General features: G+C 44.4%; 2 protein-coding genes across 4 annotated transcripts in view; one reads left to right on the top strand and one right to left on the bottom strand.

Moving 5' to 3' along the window:
• Positions 1–491: 491 nt before the first annotated feature.
• On the top strand, positions 492–3296 carry crebzf (CREB/ATF bZIP transcription factor). Of its 3 annotated transcripts, XM_070839506.1 has the most exons (4): positions 492–629; positions 1413–2235; positions 2407–2481; positions 2895–3296. In XM_070839506.1, the coding sequence occupies exons 2-3, from the start codon at positions 1439–1441 to the stop codon at positions 2414–2416; spliced, it is 807 nt and encodes a 268-aa protein (XP_070695607.1). In that variant the 5' UTR covers positions 492–629; positions 1413–1438; the 3' UTR covers positions 2417–2481; positions 2895–3296. The 3 variants fall into 3 exon arrangements, with proteins under 3 accessions (XP_070695607.1, XP_070695608.1, XP_070695609.1); XM_070839507.1 differs by having other exon boundaries at positions 1413–2481; XM_070839508.1 differs by lacking the exons at positions 2407–2481; positions 2895–3296 and having other exon boundaries at positions 1413–1974; positions 2075–2198.
• An 8743-nt stretch (positions 3297–12039) lies between these two features.
• The window catches only part of atp2b3b (ATPase plasma membrane Ca2+ transporting 3b), a 30835-nt gene continuing 22845 nt past the window's right edge, over positions 12040–20029 (bottom strand). The window contains exon 24 of the mRNA XM_070840063.1: positions 12040–12555. Within this exon, the coding sequence (XP_070696164.1) occupies positions 12040–12555 (516 nt within the window). The remainder of the gene's footprint in view (positions 12556–20029) is intronic.

The following is a 20029-nucleotide window of genomic DNA, read 5'->3' as shown; positions in this document are numbered from 1 at the left end:
TTTAGAGTGTAAGAGTCAGGGAGCTGAATGTTACTGCCTGCTTTACCATTTTCAGCTGGAAGAAATAATGGATGACATGGCCATCGTCAGACTATTAAAGTGTTTCTGTAAATGGTAAAATAGAACCAAAGACTAAAAATTATGCTTATGTTTAAACATATGTTTAGTCTTTCAGTACTTGTATATTTCTTCAAGGGAATCACAACCAACACAACACCATTAGGACACAGAGGTTGTCAATTAGAAAATAAAAACTAATTTAACAGGAGAGATACTCAGCATGCTCCCACAGTGATCTGAACAATAGAAACACCTGTAGAAAACATAATGCTATGCAACTCTACAGTCAGGGCTGTTAGAGAAGTTTTTATTTACCTCTGGTTATCTCTGCGCTTACACAACCGCGCCATGTTGTAGGGAACATTGTTCAGTGGGGCTCTTATTTTGAATAATTTTTCCGGAAGTGACCTCGCTCTTTACTTCCGCTCTCAGTCGCCTCACCGCGCCATTTGCCCTTTTGTTTGGAGACGGTGGGCGGCTGAGACAGCGTTCAGAAACCTGCGTAGCTGCACCACAGGGCTCAGTTCCAGGATTTTATTATTATTTCTTTTAGTTTCTCGCACAGGACGGTAAGTTGCAGGCTGAAGTTGTGCTGTTAAAAGATGCTGCGTCATTCCTGAGTTCCGTGTGGTGACGCTGCCTCATGGCTGCTCTTCGCTGTAGCTAACTGCGTTAGCAGTAGCTAACGAGAAAACGGGCAATGGCACATTTGTTAAATGATTACTTCTTGTTTTACTGAAAGACACCACGTAAACTTATAATTTAAGGTTGCCATATCTGGTTAACGCTGGCTAGTTATGCTCCTTGGGCAGTCGTGGCCTTGTTAGCTAGCTGTTAGCATTAACGTCGCGATTTTTGTGGAACAAACCAGCTGTTAAATACTGAGAGAGAGAAATTATCCATGTTAAAGTAGAGTTGTGTGTGGCAGGGTGAATTATAGAGAGGTCACAGTAAAACTTCGTGTGGTGCTAATGCTGCAGGGCCAGGCTCAAGCAGTAAGTCAGTTACGTTGGTCATACGTTTAGGCAACACACCTCAGCTGTTGCTGAGCCTGTAAGAAAATGGAGGATGTCTGGAGCAAGATATGCTACGATGATTGTACAGGCTAAGAGGAATCAGTCAACACTGAACACACTTTTGATTACATAATCATTTAATTCATTAAGGGTCAAGGTTGATCAAAACTCCACATGATTACTAAAATTGTCCGCAGTGATAAGTCAGAGCTTCTTGCTGGTTTCTGTTATGGATTAGTGAAAAGCACTCAGGATTTTAGTTAACAGCCTTCACGGTGCTATGCTAAAGTTTGTATTGGAGTGGTTTCTTTAACGGTATATTTTCTGTCTCCACAGGTGAGGAATCGCAAGTTATCTTTTGGATGCCGTCCTTGCGGTCCCACTGTCCAACCACAATGATCACCAGAAGAAGAGGCCGCAACACACATGTGCAGCCTGTGGAGGTCGAAGTAGTCGATACGATGGAAGATCTTCCAAGTCCATCTGACAGGTTGCCAGCTGACAACATTGACTCCGCTGGAATAGAGCTAGAGGACCTGTTTGGAATAGAAGACTTAAAATGGACACTTGACAGAGATGCTTCCTCCCCACTCTTCGATATCGAGTTCACCGATTTTGATGTGTGCAGTGACAAGAATCGAGATCCTGAGTTTGAAACTTCAACAGCCTCATCTCCAGAGAGAACGTCACCTGAGTTGAAGCTCAAGAACAGACAAAACCAGTCAAACCACGTGATCAACAAAAACGCCATTGCTGCCAGATTGAATCGTCTCAAGAAGAAAGAATATGTCAGCACCTTGGAGAAGAAAGTTGGCACCCTGTCAACAGAAAACAACGTGCTCAAACAGGAAAATTCTCAGCTGACCAAGAGAGTGGAAGAATTAGAAGATGAGACCAGGTACCTGAGGGCTGTGCTGGCCAATGAGAGCATGTTAGGCCAGCTCTTGTCCAGGCTAAGCGGTGTGAATGGGATGAAATTATCTTCCTCACTTTTCCAGGGACCCAACTCAAACGACCATGACTATGCCCTACCCAGAAAGCGTGTGAAAGTGGAGGAGAAAGAGACATCTGGTGGCGTGTGTCTGCATGTGGACAAGAACCACGTCTCTGTGGAGTTCTGCACTAAGTGTGCAGAGAGTGCAAGCACGTCGCTCAAAATGTAGGGTCAAGTACTTCTCTCTGTTTTCAGATATTGAGACTGAACTTGATATGGCTCAGTGTACTGAACCTCTTGAGGGTGGAGTTAAGATTATCTAAGAACTGCTGAATGTGCATGTGTTTTTGTGTGATGATGGATTAAGTACACGTTACTGCTAAACCTTGTTGACAGTTTCTTCTAGGTAATGGTTGATCCACCATGCGGGATGAGTGACTTTCTGAACACCTTTACCTGCTTGACACCATGGTAAGGATCAGAAAAGAAAAGACTGTTTTGTTATTGTTTTTCACAGGCTTGAATCGTTCAGCAGCAACCTCAGTACTTGTATTTTTATAAAGTTCCTGTTCCCAGTTAGTGGATTTTGAGTACTTCTACCATTTCTTTTGTTTATGGTTTGAAAAAAAAAAGATTTTAATTAACATGTAACTAAGAGTTAAATCAAAATATCCTGAATGCTAAGATATTAAGATGAAGGTGAAGGTCCACAAAGAGTGATCTTGAATCAGCTGTCAAATTGGAAACGCAATCAATGGCGAAAGTTAAGTCTGTATATACTTTATTTAAAGACTTGATAAGAAGAATTGATCTCTTTGTGAACCAGCACCATTGTACAAAGGAATACTTTCATTTAGCACCACCTATTTTTCTTTATGCTAAAGTGGATTCTGCTGGTGGAAGGTGAAGAGGCTGGACAAGCAGCTACCAACACGGCCTGGTATTTTTTTAAAGGTAGTATCGGTAACAAATGGTATACCTTAAATTCTATTTTACCAATACTCCACAACATGTGTAGCTGTAGTTCTTGTAAGCACAGTTCATGCAGCTCCATTACTCAGAGCAATCCTACCAGAGGGTTCGTAGGCTCATGATTATGTCTTGTATATATTGACACATTGGAATGTATTAATTAAATACATCCGAAATTATGTGCTCTAAGTGGTTTTGATCAAGTGTAAGAAAATGTAAATGTATATAACTGACTATGCATTGTTTGAGGTAAATGACCTTCGATAAATGTTAATTCAAATAAATCATATTTTCGTTATGTTTGAGGTAAGATATCTACTGTGTCTTGCTCTGTACTTTTGATATTAATGCATCTCTTTTTCTCTCTCTGAACAGCAAGCTCTCTGCAGATAGAGGTCTTACTTTTCCTGAACATTTGGGTCAAGTCTGGTAAAGGTTGTCTAAACAAATGTCCAAGAGCTCTTTTGATGGAAGTACAAAGCACGCAGTATGAGATGGCACGCAGAGGTTAATCACCCTGCCTGTGCTTTAACCCACTGACATAGATACTCAAATTCCAGTCAGTCACATATCAAATCTTGTTCGGAGAGGATTTTTTAGATGACATTTAAAATCACAGGCTTGGGTCAGTCGGCTTTAATTGTGCCGTGCCAAGGCTTTTCCACTACTGCCTTACAGCTGCTGTGGTTCTGAATGGTAGTGAGCCTGACGGCGACTAACCTGTGATGGATTCAACTCCCTGTATGTCCCAGCTGTGCTGGTGACGAGAGGGAAAGCTCTCACTTTGTAAAAGTTCAGCTTTACTTAGGTATCAGTGGCACATGTCTGCTGCTCACTGCTGTTCTCAGCGTGGAGTGAACAATCAGCCCGCCGTAAAAAAAAAAACCCTCAAAGTGCACAGAGTTGATTGAAATAGGCCAGAGCGAACATCATGGTCATGGCTGTTGTCTAATGGTTGAATTCATAACAGCCAGGCAGCTGTTAACCCTTTATCGGGCAAGGGACCATATCTGGTAACTTAAGTGGGAGATCAAAATGCCGCCCCCTTTTTCTCACTATGAGGCAGCAGAACTACCAGATTTCTCCAAGCCAATCAGCGACAATCAGGCTCCATGACAGACCGTCAAGAAACCATATTTGGTGACTTCACTGACCTTAATTTTTGCCATAAAATTGAATTTTTTAAACTCACAAAAGTAAAAAAGTCTTGAAATGGTTTAGGGTTAAAATTTGGAAAATTTAAGTATTTCAGTGAGTGCCCTATAAAGGGTTAATGAATCAAATGGTCTAACAGAAAAAGAAAATATGCTGTGTGGCAGTTCTGTAATAAACTCATCCAATCAAATGGTTCAAGTTAAAAGGGAGCTGAGCTCCCATGTAAAGTGAAATCAAACCTCTGTGGGGGGGGGTTGCAAATACATTAATAAACAACCACTATTTTAATCATAAATATATATTTTTAAGTCAATGTAATAGAAGTATTATCTTAACAAGATGAATAGGTTACATATTTTTCCTGAGAGAAATATACACCACATCCTCTCATGAATGACAGCATGGCTGCACTGCTGCTGTCAGCCTACCTCACTGCTGGACAACGTAATGAGCAGTCAGTTCTCCCTCTAGGCTCTTCGTTTATCTTTGCCCCTGACTTATGTTATTTGGAGAGCGTTACTTGAATCCTGTCATCTCATTCGGTCCCAGTAAAATGACCGGCCAAGACTTGTTAAAGCTAGTTAACTAGGTGCACTAGAATGGCTGATGAGGTGCTGCCATAAAGCGAGTCATGGCTAAACCATGGACTGCCGCCACTTACCCAGCATCCCTTCTGTCAGATAACGGCACAGAAGATGCCCACTGAGCCACGGTGCAGTAACTGTGAGCCACAGGAAGTATTGCATTCGCTGCTGCTATTCTTCAGTTTTTATGATTGTAGAATTTAAAAATGCCAGAGTCAGATCGTCTGTCAGCCATTTTGTTCAGAATGAATGGGAGACCTGGCTGCGGAGCCGTGGGGAGGGGGGGGGGGGGGTATTAGTATTAGTCAGCCAGTGCATGCTCGTTTATTTCATGAGGATCGGTGGCTTTGGAGGGAGACCTGAAGGGAGGGGTGGGATTTTTTTTCCAGGTGGGTACTTTGAAATTGTAGCTGCTCTTGTTAGTCACAGACCCTCCCTTTAGCACTAATACTGGTGATACTGTAAGCCCCCCTAAGCAGTCTGTCTATGTTGACGCTGACACAGTGGTAGGCAGATGGGACGTGTTGATGTACAGTACTTGTCAGTTATGACATTTTATATTATTGCATCTCCCATCATTCATCATGTGGTAATACTTGGTGTCCACAGGAGGAGTCGTAGTTGTCGACAAATGCATTAATAAGCACATTACAGCTACATTAAAGTGTTGTAAACCACAAAGTTGTTAAAATCCATTGCTTGTTCTGGCCAGTTGACAGCTACACTAACGGGTATTTGACTTGAAGTTAAAACCTCTGCAGAGGGAAGAGAATAACATGAGAATAATGAAACTGGACAGAGAAGTTAGTTTGCCAGAAACTCCAGCCACATGTGAGCTTAGTTGTATGGTTTCTAATAAAGTCACCTGACAGACACTGTGGCTCAGATTCCCCATATTTTAAGCTGGTCCCTGCTCTCTGTCTTGTCACAGTAGGAGAACAGGTTTAAACAGCTCAATCTGTGATGGCTGAAATAACCTGGAGTCTGTGTTTCCTTCCTAATATGACAAATCAAAAGCTGCTTCTTGTTACTGTAACTTGTGCTCCTTCTCTGACAGGAAGTCTTCTATGAAATCCTAGACTGTGTTCAATACCTACAAGGTTTGGAGTGAGTGAGCGAGACGCACCGACACAATAAAAGTCCCCCAAATAACTACATTGAAAAATATATCCAGAGCCAGGACACCTTCACATGCAGTGCTTTTACTTGATCATTTTCTACATTGTAGATTCATATTGAAGACATCAAAACTATGAAGGAACACATGGAATTATATAGTAAACTCTCTCTATCAGCTTCATGAGGAGGTGGGATGGTTTTGAAGGAGCTCCCAGAGGTGCTGAGCACTTGTCGGCTGCTTTTCCTTCACTCTGTGGTCCATCTCAGCTGGGTTTAGGTCAGGTGACTGTGGAGGCCAGGTCATGTGACACAGCACTCTCCCTCTTGGTCTCGTAGCCTGGAGGTGTGTGTCGGCTGTTTGTCCTGTTGAAGAACAAATGATGGTCCCACTGAGCACAAACCCGGCGGCCATGCTGCTTTAGTTTACCCTGCGTTTTGAATAAATCACCAACAGCGTACCAGAAAAGTCCCCCCCCACACACACACACACACCATCACACCACCTCCTCCACACTTCACAGTGGGAACCACTCATGTAGAAACCATCCACTCAGCTTTTCTATGTCTCACAAAGACGGGACGGACGGACCAAAAATCAGATCAGACCAAAGCACAGATCTCCACTGGTCTAATTCCTTGTGTTTCTTGGCCCATCAGCTCTCCTCCTCTTCTTCTTCTTCTTCTTCTTCTTCTTCTTCTTCAGTAGTTCTTCTTTGCAGCAGCTGATTCACACAGTCTCCTCTGAACAGCTGATGTTGAGATGTTTCTGCTACTTGAACTCATTTATGTGGCTCTAATCTGGGCTTCATCATATAGTTTGATGGTTTTCATGACTGCACTCGCGGACACATTCAAAGTTCTGGACTGACCGACCTCCATGTCTTTGAGTTAATGATGGACTGTCGTCTCTCTTCACTTAGCTGAGTGGTTCTTGCCTTAATGTGGATTAGAACAGTTGAACAGGACTGTTCTGCACAACACTACTGATGGTCTCAGACACACGAAGAAGGCAAGAAATTCCACAAATGAACTCTTGACAAGAGACACGTGTTAACTGAAAGTGGACTGAGAGAATACATCAGAGCAAGAGGAGGCTACTCTGAAGAATCCACAATATAAAACATAATCTGGTTTGTTTAACACTTTTTGTTTACCACATAATTCCATACGTGTTCCTTCACAGTTTTGGTGTCTTCATTATGTATGTCTTTTTCATAAACACTGGAAAAATCTATGATAGATTTGGTTTGAAATAGTTCTTCACTTGATTATCCAAAATAGGTCAGCAAACTGTGTTGCGGTGTCTTTCAAATTTGAATGAACTATCAAGGATTAAAAAAAAAAATCAGTGAACTTGCCTGTTTGCACAACGACAAACAGGACATCTACTAATGGAAACTCTTTTCTCCCTGGAAGCAGCACATAGTTTGCTGCAGGTAACGTGGCCCCACTGTTTCAGGACATCCTGGAAAAGGCATGTAGCTTTTCTGTTGATGTTCTGTTCTGTTAATTACACCTGTGTTGTACAAGTCCTGCTGTTGGCAGTGAAAAAGGTCTAACGCACCCTCACCTCCACAGACGTATCCGCTTGGTTTCACCAGGAAATATGTCTACATGATAATTAGGTGAGAATAAACGCCGCGGCTCTTCCAAACAACGGGCCAAATTATAGGAGGTCTAGAATATCAGTATTAGAGTATACATTACATCATTGTGAACAAACAACACAGGACCACACAGACTTTGTCAAAGTTATTATTGTAGAATACTTTGATGTATTTTTTCTTTCATACAGACAAAAGGTGTTGGACTTAATTCCCATTAGAACTCTTAGATTTCCATATAGATTTAGTCTACAGTATACAGGTGTGTTCTTTCTCATATATAGATATTTATTCGCTTAAATAACAGGCAGGTAACTCTTTAATATATTCAATAGTCTTTATGGTTTTTTTTTTCTTTTTTTGGTCTTTTTTCATTTCAGCACAGTTAAGGCTGCATTTTCTGTCTGCAGAACAGCACTGCATTGTGCAAAGAAGGGGGACCATTCCACACAATATTTACAACAGTATGTATAATGAATAATGTAAAACCTTCATTTCTTCCCATCATAACATGGCAGTAAATACTTGTGGCAGATCTAAAAGAGCAGCCTAACCAATGCGTGAATGCATTGCACTTCTGCAGTCTCTAGCTCTGCGTCACCTTCCAGCTCTCCATCCTCCCTGGGTCCCCACTTTGTCCAGTCCTTTAGATCATAATGAGGTACATTTGTATCTCCTGTTCTCTATTTACAGAGTGGCGTCTCTGGTCTTAAGAGACAATAAGTATCTCCACACCTCTGCACACTTCAGGGGCTGTTCAGTGGACAGAAAACACAGCCCTCAGAATATGCTCAGGAGAATGTGCAACTGTCTTTTTCCATCAGTGGGAGCACCGGTGGAGAAAATCAATAATAATAATCAGAATAATAATAATAATAATAATAATAATAATAATCATATACAAGCGCTTCCATTTTGTTGTTCCTCTCTTTACAAAAAGCAAAAGGATTAAAAGAAAAAAAAACAAGAAAGAAAAAGAAAATCAAAAAGTAAATTAAAAAAAAGTGTAACAGGAACATAGTACCTGTAAATCAAAGATGCACATGTGCACATTTGGGCGGTCTGTACAGTAGTGGTGCAGTTGTACAATTTATAATTTTGATAAATATAATATATTACTTTTCACATTGTGTTTTGCCTTTTGTGAAACTGTCTCACGACATCATGATGTAACGTGGCTGGACGGATGGACAGAGATGGCTGGAGCTGGACAGTCAAATTTACACCACTGTATTATTATTTGCCTGTTGTTTGCCGTATGTGTGTGTGTGTGTGTGTGTGTGTGTTTTGTATACTGCAGAAAGCATTGACAGAGCTGTGCTAAGAGGTGCTGAAATAGAATAGGTTAGACTTGAACAGGATATGAGTGTGTGTGTGTGTGTGTGTGTGAGAGTGTGTGTGTGTGTGAGAGAGAGAAAGAGAGAGAGAGAGGAAGAGAGCAGATGTGGAGAGATCATAGCACACAGTAGTGACAGTAGCCTAAATGATTTACCAACACATAAAGAGTGACATTAATGATACCAAATGCATGCTTCAAAACAGACAGACCAATACAATGTCACCACCCGCCCGCTCCGACACGTCAGGCCAGGGTGGCGGCGATGATGATGAGCATTCAAGAAGACAGAGTTCTGTACAGGTAAGGGTGTTCCCAGAGAGCCCTGCGCACATCCTGAAACAGAACTAGCAGGACAGACATGTTCTCTCACTGTGTTTGCATGTGTTATCTCTAGTTCTACTCCTACATCTGGGTACCGTGATGACATGGCAGTCTGTTGCATATTGTCTGCCCTTGACCTTTCTCTGGCTGTGGGACCAGTAGATAACTCAGGGAAGTCAACAGGGGATAACCAAGGGGAGAGAGGGGAGGGAGGGGAGAGGAGGGAGGGAGGGAGAGGTTTGCATTGCAGTCACGCTCCGAGGCCACATGACGTCAGCGGGTCACCCACACCTGGTGCAACATGGGATGCAGGAGGGCACTCTCACGCTCAGTCTGGAATGTGATGCGATAGTTTGGAATGTTATGTTCGATGGAATGTTGAGGTGGAGTTCGGCGATGTGACGGTGGAATGTGATGTCACGAGCGCGTCGTCACGTGGGCGGGCGGCTATCCGAGTGTTTTCTGTGATTTGTCCTTCTCTGCTCGTGCACTGTGCACTTTACCTCACCGGTACACTGGACGTCTTCTACATGATATGTCTTAAAGCAAGATTTTGGCAATTACGCTTCGTGTTCGTGTCTGTCCGTTCCACGTGACGCTGAAGCCTGTAGCAGCTTAGCTTAGCTTAGCTTAGCTTAGCTTAGCTTAGCACACAGACTGGAAGCAGAGGGAAATAGTTAGACTGGCTTCGTCTTCTACCTGCTGCTCAAGCTCACTAATGAACTCAGCCCATTTGCTTAATCCACGCAACTTCCTGAAGGGTTTCTGGAGACTTCTCTGAGTTATATCTGAGATCCACGCTGGCCGTTTCCCTGTGTCCATTCTTTATGCTAAGTTAAGCACATGCTCGCTGTCGCCTCAAATTTAGTGCACAGACATGTTATCATGTCATCTCAGTGATTCTCAGCAAAAAAGCGCATTTTCCAAAATGGCATACTTTTCCTTTTAAGGTATCCCAAACAGCTAATTGTACATCATGACGATGGGGATGCGGTACTGGACATGAGGACATGACACATAAGCTCTCATTGGTTGTACCTGATAGGTCTGAGCGGGCTTTGGGCCTAAAGCTAGAACTGAACACAGACATTAGACTTGGGCCTGATTGGTCGAGCGGTTGGTTGCGTTTCAATATCAAACAGTGATTCTTCTTCTCTGTAAAAATGACTGGACTGAACACCCTCCAGATCAAATAAAACAATCTCTTTGTCCACAGTTCTCATGGGGAGGGCTCCGGTACAAGATGGAGACGACCCAATGGCACGTGAGCAGGGGCGGGTTTGAAATGAGTGTTCATTAGTGTTAAAGGGCCATCGCCTGTGCATTGTGTGTTTGATGGCATTTAAAGGGTTAATGCTTCACAAGCATTCAGCTTTTTTCCGAAAAAAGCTGAAACACACACACACATACACACCCACCGATGACAGACCAGAACGGATGAGGCGACGCAAAGTGAGCAAAGGAAACCAAAAAAAAAAAACAGACTGAGGAACAGCAAGAGAGAAGATGATGGAACACGGAACAGAAATGAAGCGACTGGAAGAGGACGTCACCCCTGGGCTCACCCCTGGGCTCACCTCCGGGCTCACCCCCGGGCTCACCCCTGGGCTCACCCCTGGGCTCACCCCTGGGCTCACCCCCGGGCGACGTCCATCCAGACATACTCATCAGTCCATCAACATGGCAGCAGGCTGTGAATTACGTTCGTCCTGTAATGGGCTAATGTACGTATACACGTCTACTTCACAATTCATGTGACATCCCACACGCTGTATCATGTCAGAGCGGGGAGGACGGTGTTACAGGTAGCAGGTCATGTGGACAGATGGGGCGGCATTCAAAGACTGGGCAGGTTGGGCTGGAGAAAAAACAGTGATGGACACATAGAGAGTTTTGTGTTGTCACTTCCCAAACATTAAAATCATATATACATATACTGTATATATGTGCATCTCCCCCTCCTGTAGTTGTTTTTATGCAACCATTCTATTCACTATTAGGTTTAAATGAACAGTATCTTTGCAATTTGTGTTTTTGTTGTTTTTTGTTAGTTTTTTTTTTTCAGAAGAGACAAGACAATATACATACACACACTGAAAGAGAGAGAGAGAGAGAGAGAGAGAGAGAGAGAGGAATGAATGAAACGAAAATGTCAAATTTCAGAGAGACAGAAAAGAAATAAATGAACCTATAAGAGAGATGTGAATGAGCACCTTTATGTCGAGAAAGAAAAGAATCCAAGGATGGAACTGACTGAAGACTATTTAAAGCGTTTTACTTCTATCACAAGCGAAGTGGTGGCTTGGTGGCTGTAGACTGTAGCCAGAGAAATGAGGGTGGAGATGACTACGGTGCCATGGAGGGAAGTGGGGAATGACAACAACACTAATAATGAACACCAAAGGAAACAGAGTGAATAAGCCTCTGGCCCTGACATGGCCCTGTTCTGCTGAAGCCTTGAGGGGTGTGTGGTTTTTTTTTTTTTTTAGATGCCCCCCCCCCCCACAACCCACCGTCACTCAGAACAACGCAGCGAGAGCAGACCTGTGCGTGTGTGTAACGAGTGTGTGCGAGGTCAGGCGGGATGGGGGTTGAGCGGGTTCTTCAGGAAGGGCGACAGACGGGGCAGTGGGTTCCAGGGTGGAGGGGGGGCGGGGGCGGTGGTGTCAGGGGGTCAGGCTGAGAGGGCTGGAGCAAGAGCAAAGGGAGGGAAAGTCGCAGTGTTCTCAGGGAGTTGCGAGCAGAAGTCTCCAGCCTTTGTCCAGTCCCTCCTGTGCCTCCCTCGTCCTTCGCTCACTCCTGTCAGCTTGTCTTAAGGGACATTGGATGAAAATGTCATGAGTGAGTCCTCAGCCCTCTCCTCTGCTCCCCTTTCCTCCCCCTCCCCAAGACTCCATCTCCCTTCTCCTCTCTCCCCGTCCCACGTTCAGCTCAGTTATAAGGAGGTCTCCACACAGTAGAGATGGGCCAGGTGAGGGACGGAGGGTTTCATCGGCCTGTCTCTGCCATGATGGTTATGGTGGTGTTGGTGGCGGTGGTGGTGATGGGGGCTCTGGTTGCTGGGGGCAACTGCATTGGTGCTGTTTTTGTTGCTGTGGGTGACTGTTGAACTGATGCTGCTGCTGCTGCTGCTGCTGTTGTTGTTGTTGTTTCGGTTGCATGGGGTTACCGGGAGGCTGTACTGGCGGTAGGGGCGGGTGGGGCGGACGCGGACCGGGGGCTGGGGCTGGGCGGGAGGGGGCGGTGGCTTGCGGAGGGCCGGGTGCAGGTGCTGGTATCTGCTGAGCTCTGATTCGTCGTCCACGTCTGTGTCGTCGATCAGCGGGATGTTGTGGATGAGGTCGTTGATGAGGAACTCTGGGTGGGCCATGAAGTTGTGGATGGAGTTGCGGGATTCCGGTTTCTCCCGGCCCTCGTATAGTGAACTACGGAATGCTTTCACCACTCGCATCTGCCAAAGGAAGACGAGGAAGAGACCACAAGAAAGAGAGAGGAGAAAGTCAGACATAAAAAAAGGGCAAAAAAGAGACAAGGGAAACCCAGAGACAGACAGACTTCTGTCCTCCAGCAGACAAACAGAGTGACTGACAGACAGACAGACAGACAGACAGACGGACGGACACTCAGGATCAGGTGGCTTCAGTCAAAATCTATGCAAGATGACTTCTGTACACTTATTTGTGTCAGTGCTGCTCTGAAAGCTGTAAATCATTTTACTGGCTAGATTACTGGAGCACCATCTAAGGGACTATTTTGATATTTGGGGATCTGCTTATTTCCTTCTTTGAGTTTAATGTACATTAAAATGAGAAGCCGGCAGCCTTTACCTGAGCTTGGCATAACAACTGAATACAAAGGGGGACCGGGCTTCATTTGAAAATGACCACCGGTGAGCTGCATTAGACCCCGACACACACCAAACACCTGTGATGGGTCAGCTGTGTCGAGGCTCTGAACTTCTCACTCTGGCTCTCTTTTCATGTAAACAAACAAATGCAGCGTTAGAAATGTCTTCCAGGAGAAGACAGGGAGTCTGAAAAGGTGATATTGCATCTCCCCTTTTTCTATAACGGCTGGATTTTCTCTCCACCCTCCAGCAGGGCAGCGCCCTCAGAGGTGTTGGTAGGTGGATTATGTTACGTTTGGACAGCTGTTCCCCAGTGGTTTGTCTTAAACATAACTCAGCAGGACAGCAAAAGTCTGACGGTTTCTTCAGTAACTGGCAAACTGAAATACCAAAGAGAGCAGTTATGAAGCACAAATAATGTAAATAGTGTCTCCTCACCTGAAGGATCATGGGATAAAAGACCACATTGGGCCAGTCATTTTTACAGGTGTGTGTGTTTGAGCTGAAAAAGTCATAAATAATAAGATTTATGTACAAACTATGTAAATTGGATCAGTGCCTGTGCAGTATGTCAATACTAAAGACGGAGCTGATTTATCCAAACTTAATTTTGTAAATGATTCCATTTGGACGTTTCAAGGTAAGTTCTCAAACTTGGTAACTATGATCCGGTTACCATGGGAATACAAACATCCACCTGATCCTGTGTGTCTACCACAAAAGTGAAAAAAAAGTGTGTCAGAATGAGTTGGCTGATGACACGTTTTGTCAGTTCTCACACACTAGTCAGACCTCACGAGACAAAAGCATTCAGTAGCCACCGTCACAAAGACCACAGAAGCTGCAGACACTTCACATCGTACACACATGGCATGTGTGTGTGTGTGTGTGTGTGTGTGTGTGCCGGGGGATGACACAGTATCTGTGGGGAAAACACTCGTACCTCAGCACACTGGATCACATGCATGCGCTCACGCACAGATGAGGGTGGACACGGATGGAGAAGAAGCAGGAATGATGAGTGTTAGTTTAACGTACAATAAAATAAGAAATTAGCAAGAACCTATAGCAGTGACCACACACACACACACACACACACACACATAGACACACACACACAGACGTGCATGCAGCAGCAGCGTCACTGAGTGAACCAACAGCTCAGTTGTTTCCACACGGTGCAGCTTGGAGGTTGATGTCTGCATGCATTGCAGAGTTGTCAATCATGAGTGCTGTTTGTTAAAGAGATCTGGTTCATACACGCAAACACATCGACAGCACGCACACACTGACACACACACACACACACTGACACACACACATGCACATGTACTGCGGCCATGCAGCAGTGAGAGACAGAGGAGAGCAGAGTGATTGAAATGACGATGATGATGCTGATGATGAAGTTGCTGCAGATTAGAAAAAAAAAAACAAGCCTTGCAAAACAGAGAGGTGACATCACAGAGAATCAGCAGGTTAGAACAGTATGTGATTGGTTAGCTTATTAGAAACACAAGGTGATTGGTTGAAAGGTCGGAGCAAAGCTCGGGTATCAGCCCTGTCACACATAGAGAGGCAGCCAGGTCATGCTGAATCAGACCTTTGTCACTTACGCTCTCTTTCTGTCTCTCTCACACACACACACACACACACACACACAGAGTGAGGTCTATGAGTGTACTTCAAGGTGCATTATGCAGTCGATGGTGTATGCGTGCGTAAACACATTCCTTTGCCATGGCAGTTGGTCCATGCACCCTTCCCCCAAGCCCAAACAGAGGAAAAGAAGCAGCATGAGATCAAAAGAAACAGAGACAGTTCAGTGCAGATATACTGACAGGCACAGGCAGGCAGAGCCCTACATAGAGACAATTTGGCCAAATGACATCAACAGAGAAGAAGCTTTATGTCGACAGCAACATCCACTGGAGTCCAAACTGTGATTATGAGAGGTGGATGGTCGGGCAGCCGAATGGAGATCAGTGCTGCAGTTGGCCAAACTAGGAGGAGTCTCTATATATGACTCTGGCATATATGATAGACTGACAGACGTACAGACAGACGGTCAAGCAGTAGGTTCAGTGCTTATCTGTTTTTCCAAAGAGCCTGTCAGACAGTAGAAAAACACTTCATGCAGACTAAGAAGGTTTCAGAATGTTACTTTCTCACTTCGTCAGCGCTTGGTTTGTTTTCATTTTGTCTCCATAGAAAGAGTAAACTTTCGAGTATACAACGCCCACAGTGTTACCAGAGAGGCCTGGAGGTCAGGGCTCACTGCTGTTACTTCTTTCTCTCACCCACTTTCTTTCTCTCTCCCTCTCTCCCTGTTGACTCTTTCAGCAGTGCTTGATGGAAAAACGATGGTTAAAGAACGGGGAGGAGATAGGCGCTGGAAGGTAGAGAGGCTGTTGTGTGCAAAACAACTGCTGATGAGGAAAAAACGCAACATAAATACAGGGAGAAGCTGTGAGGTACATGACTGGTTAATGGCTCCCATTTCCCACCATGTGGCCCGACTCTGAGCCATGCTCAGCATCGCTCTAATCCATAGCGCACCTCAGCAGCACCTTCCTCAATTCAATGCATATTCTCTTCCCGTCTCCAACTCAAGTCCCATGTAAGGAGCTAAAAGGGAGGGCAGAGAGTGATTTCTTAATTTGAATAGAAAAGCAAAGAATTGAGGAGCTGAGGATGGATTTGAGATTCAGCCTAAACATCCTATTCCCTTTTATTTTTCTCCCTTTTGGTATTTATCTCTTTTCTCAACGTCACCTGATTGCAGGTAGATGAAAGTAGCCCAGTCTGAAATGAAAACAAACTGGATCCATAGATCACTTCAAAAGATCCAGAGGGATCACTCACGTGGATGAAAGCATGAGGAATCTACCTGATATCTCCGTTTAATATTTTAAAGCTTTCTTTCAGATATTCCTGGACGCCTCTTAAGCAGTGGGGACACATTTGGCTGTAAAAGTCAGAGAGGTGATGTGTCGACGTCAGAACTTACGCACATCATACTGCAACAAGGCACAGCGCCAAGTCTGAGGGCTGGGTCTGCTTTGCAAAGAACTCTGGGTATTAAAGTAATGACCCTGAAGCTAACTGTGAACGAGCAGCTGTGCAGGGGGAGAGGTCAGTCTGGATAACACATTTGCAGTGTGTGTTAGTTGCTCCAGTATCAGACCGCATCATCAGAGGAAAGGATTTAAAGGATAAGGCCGGTGATATTATGTATTTGTGGTGTTGTCACTGAATCCTATGAAAGGTCCAAAACCAGAAACGCGTTACCGTGTCTCTTTCTATTCTTTCTCACTTCCCTACAGTCACTGGCAGTCAGCCCCAAGCCGCTCACCTCTCTGGGCCAACTGAACTGTCTCAACAACTACTGGAGATTTAGGAAATACATCCAAGCTCCTCAAGGGATGAATTACAATAACTCTAATGTAATAATTTAATAATATTAACTCTTCATCTACAACCATTACCAGGTCAAAGAGTTATTTTCTCTAATATGAGCACATACCAGCACTGCTAGTGGTGTCTATGGCACAGAGGAATAACACATGTCAGGCCTTTATACACACAGTACTTGTTAGTCAGTACATTCATTGTTGGTTTTGGTCTTTTCATGGGATTTGTTGACAATTAGAAAAATATAGAATATCACCAGACATATTCTATGTCAAGTACCATCAAGTCTGATTTATTATTTTTATTATTTTTCAGGAGCTGGGAGTTTATTTGATCCAATCTGAACTGTTTTTGTAAAGCCCACCCTGAGAGATAGAGCAAACGGGAACACATTTTATTTGACCAGGGGCCGCCTCCGTACAACATGAAGTGATTCAGAGAAGCAAACTGGGGGCACATTAAACTCAAAGTTAATGCTTGCTCCTTCACATTCCCTCCTTGTCCCATTTGTTTGTCCAAATCCATTTGGTTGCTCATCAGGAACTGAACCGCGAGAGGGGATGACTTCGAAATGCAACATGTGTCATACTGCCGCTGGGTAGCAGATTTGGACACAACAAGCTCTTCCAGTTAAGGGAAAAGAATTGAAAAAGCAAGCAATGAGCTAGCAGTGGGGGGGAGGGGGGGCCCGAAACTAGTTCCATACTTTGAGTGTACATCCCTCCTTCCACACCTTTGTCACGTGACCTGTGTTTTCTATCAGGCTGCCAATGTTGCAGCTGTGTCCAGCTTTGAACGCTGACAGAATACTTTTTTTATTGCATATTATATTAATGTTGTAAAGTGACGGAGAGAGGCATGTGTTTCCAAAGTACGCAGACAAACCCGACTCCTAGTGTGCAGGATGATCACAACACGACTTGAGCCTCTCTGTATCTACACTTACAGGTGATGAAGCAACGTGGGGAGGAGGGCAGCGTGGAATGGAAGGAGAGGAGGATGGACGGAAGGGAGCAAGGAAGGTAAGGAGAAGCAACTGAGAGGGATGAAGACAATCAAATGAAGAGACAGCACAACCACGCGCATGCACACACACACACACACACACACACACTCTCACATAACAAGCATTCAAACACACACTTGCACACTGACAAAGAAACACACAGAAGAAACTACGGCTCTCGGATGTGTCAGCAAATGCACACAGGTAAACACACTTGCAAACAGACACGCGCGGAACTGACATACAGAAAAATCAAGAGAAAAGATGAGGGGTGTACACTACTCTAGTAAGGAAATGGGAGGATGACAAAAAGGGATGAGGTAAAGGACAAAACAAGATACAAAAAAGAGGAAAAAAATGAAGAGAAATCTACTAAAGAAATCTTATCAGTATGCTACACAAAGGCCTGTATTTAGATCTGGTAAAATCTAAATACCTCTACAAAAGAACAACTCTACTTATGAAGTACAATAAGAAGACATTTCACAGAGTATTTCTGCAAACAGGGAACCTGTAATATCTCATAAATATAGAAGAAAGAGGAGAGAACTGTGATGGAGAGAGAGGGGAAAAAAACAGACTGGACAGAGAGAGAAAAATCAGGACTTTTTGGAGACATCAGGGGGGCCGAACGTGTGACGTCGGAGCTGGAAATACTGTTACAGAAATAACCAGTTGACAACAATTGCAGCACTAGACAAAAGTGAGAGGAGCACAAGAAGGAGAAAGATAGCAAGAGCGATAGAGGAAGAGGGAACTCTTTTACTGTAGTCTTAGAAACAGCAGTGCGTTATCGGGCTTTTATACTCGAAGGTTTACAGTTTAGAGGAACCATGTGACAGCCGTTTGGCAATGAGGGTGATTCTATGGCAGTGAAATCTAATCATAGCATTTTCTACTGCATAATAGGAGTCAAAGAACTGTTACAGCAACTCTACATTGTCTCGGTTTTTAGAGAAGAGAAGTGGCACCTCTCCTTTAACATGCAAGGTATTTACAGCAGGGGTCAACCACAGTAACCACGCTTGACCTCATTCACAGACAGGAAGTTACACACGGTGCAGGAGGAGCTGCCATTAGCTTTCTGAACTTCAGGATGCGTCCCCGCCTTGTCGAAGGGAGTCTGCACTTAAATTTCCTCTTTTCGTTCATGAACACAAATTGCTTTCAGGCTTAATGACTAATGCGGCTCTGACTCTGTCAGGACACCTAACACAGAGAGAGAACAGCGCGCCGCCTCCCACACCGACCAACACTCAACAACAAAACACACTCTGGACTGGGACCGGGACTGGATTTGGACCAGACCAGGTCAGACCAGAACTACACAGCCGGTCAGGACTGGGTGCTGTTTGAAAAGGGAGAATAAGAGAAAAGAATAGAGGAGACATTGCACACACACGAGCAGCGAGCGGGCCGGAGGGGACACAACCATAGAGAGTAAAAATACTGCAGTCCACGTGCCGTGCAGCAGTGTGTGTGTGTGTGTGTGTGTGTGTGTGTGTTTACGAATGAGTGTGTGAGAGAGAGAAAGTGACTGCAAGAGTGTGAGGAGGTATACGTGTGTGTGTGTGTGTGTGTTTGTATGTGTACATGCGTTCGGCGGACTCACTCCCGGGGGCTGGGCTGGTATTGGCTGTTGCGGTGGAGAGAGCTACGTGAGAGGGGGTAGAGATAGTGTTTACGTCGTGGAGCTGACTGAGCACAGAGGAGCGCCGTCTCACCGCTCCCTGAAACGAACCGCTTCGCTTGAACGTGCTCACTACCTCCATCTGCAGGACAGAGACAAAACAGCAGCACTCAGTGAGGGCAGGAAAGGAAAGGTCTGAGCGTGTGTGTGTGTGTGTGTGTGAGAGTGTGTGTGTGAGTGTGTGTATGTGAGTGTGTGTGTGTGTGTGTGTGTGTGTGAACTGTGGTCCTTTTAAACATTTCCTGTTGCAGCAAAAACGATAGAAACAGTGTTTTAATCCCGTTTGATGGCAAGTATCCATCAGAAATAAGCATCACAACTGCTTTCTGAGTGTTACAGGCAAACAAAGCTTATAAACGATGACTGTATGTATACATGATGTTGTGTGTGTGTGTGTGTGTGTGTGTGTGTGCTTGCATGTGTGTTTGTTGTCTGCACACTCAGACCCTCTTAATGAAAAACGGACCCCTTTACGCGAAGACAGGCACTTCAACAGAGTCTGTTCGCGCCGATGTGGTTTTGCTGTCTAGTGTCCGTCCTCACACAGAGCAGCGTGAAAATCATTCAATTAAAGTAATCAAGCAAGTCAACAGCCGGTCTACTTTAGCCTGTACACAAGCTGTAAACACACACACACACACACACAAGTGCCGCTACAGCGACACACCCACAATCACAGCGTTTATCCTCTCTCATGGTGTTTATGAGCGTCTAAAAATACCACTTCCAAGTTAGAGAAAGCCACTTCAAGTTCACTTCAAGTTAGCTGTGTTGGAGGGAGAAAAAAAACTGGAATCATTACGTTTGGCACAAATCAGATAAGAACAGCACAGACAGGATGAGAGAAAGACCGACTTTGGAAGAGTAAGAACATAAAACATGGCGTCAGTGAAGAGTCCGTAATGCAGTAGATCTACAAGTTCGTTCTGTCCTTCCAAAAGTCACTTATGTTAGTGTGTAAAGGCCATGAT

This window comes from Pempheris klunzingeri, chromosome 11, assembly GCF_042242105.1.
Source record: "Pempheris klunzingeri isolate RE-2024b chromosome 11, fPemKlu1.hap1, whole genome shotgun sequence".
NCBI classification, from domain to species: Eukaryota; Metazoa; Chordata; class Actinopteri; order Acropomatiformes; family Pempheridae; genus Pempheris; species Pempheris klunzingeri.
Note: the sequence above shows the minus strand (reverse complement) of the source record. Positions and strands in the feature narration are given on the sequence as shown.

Excerpts from the sequence above, each read along its gene's own strand:
- crebzf (XM_070839506.1), top strand. The coding sequence starts at position 1,439 with ATGCCGTCCTTGCGGTCCCACTGTCCAACCACAATGATCACCAGAAGA.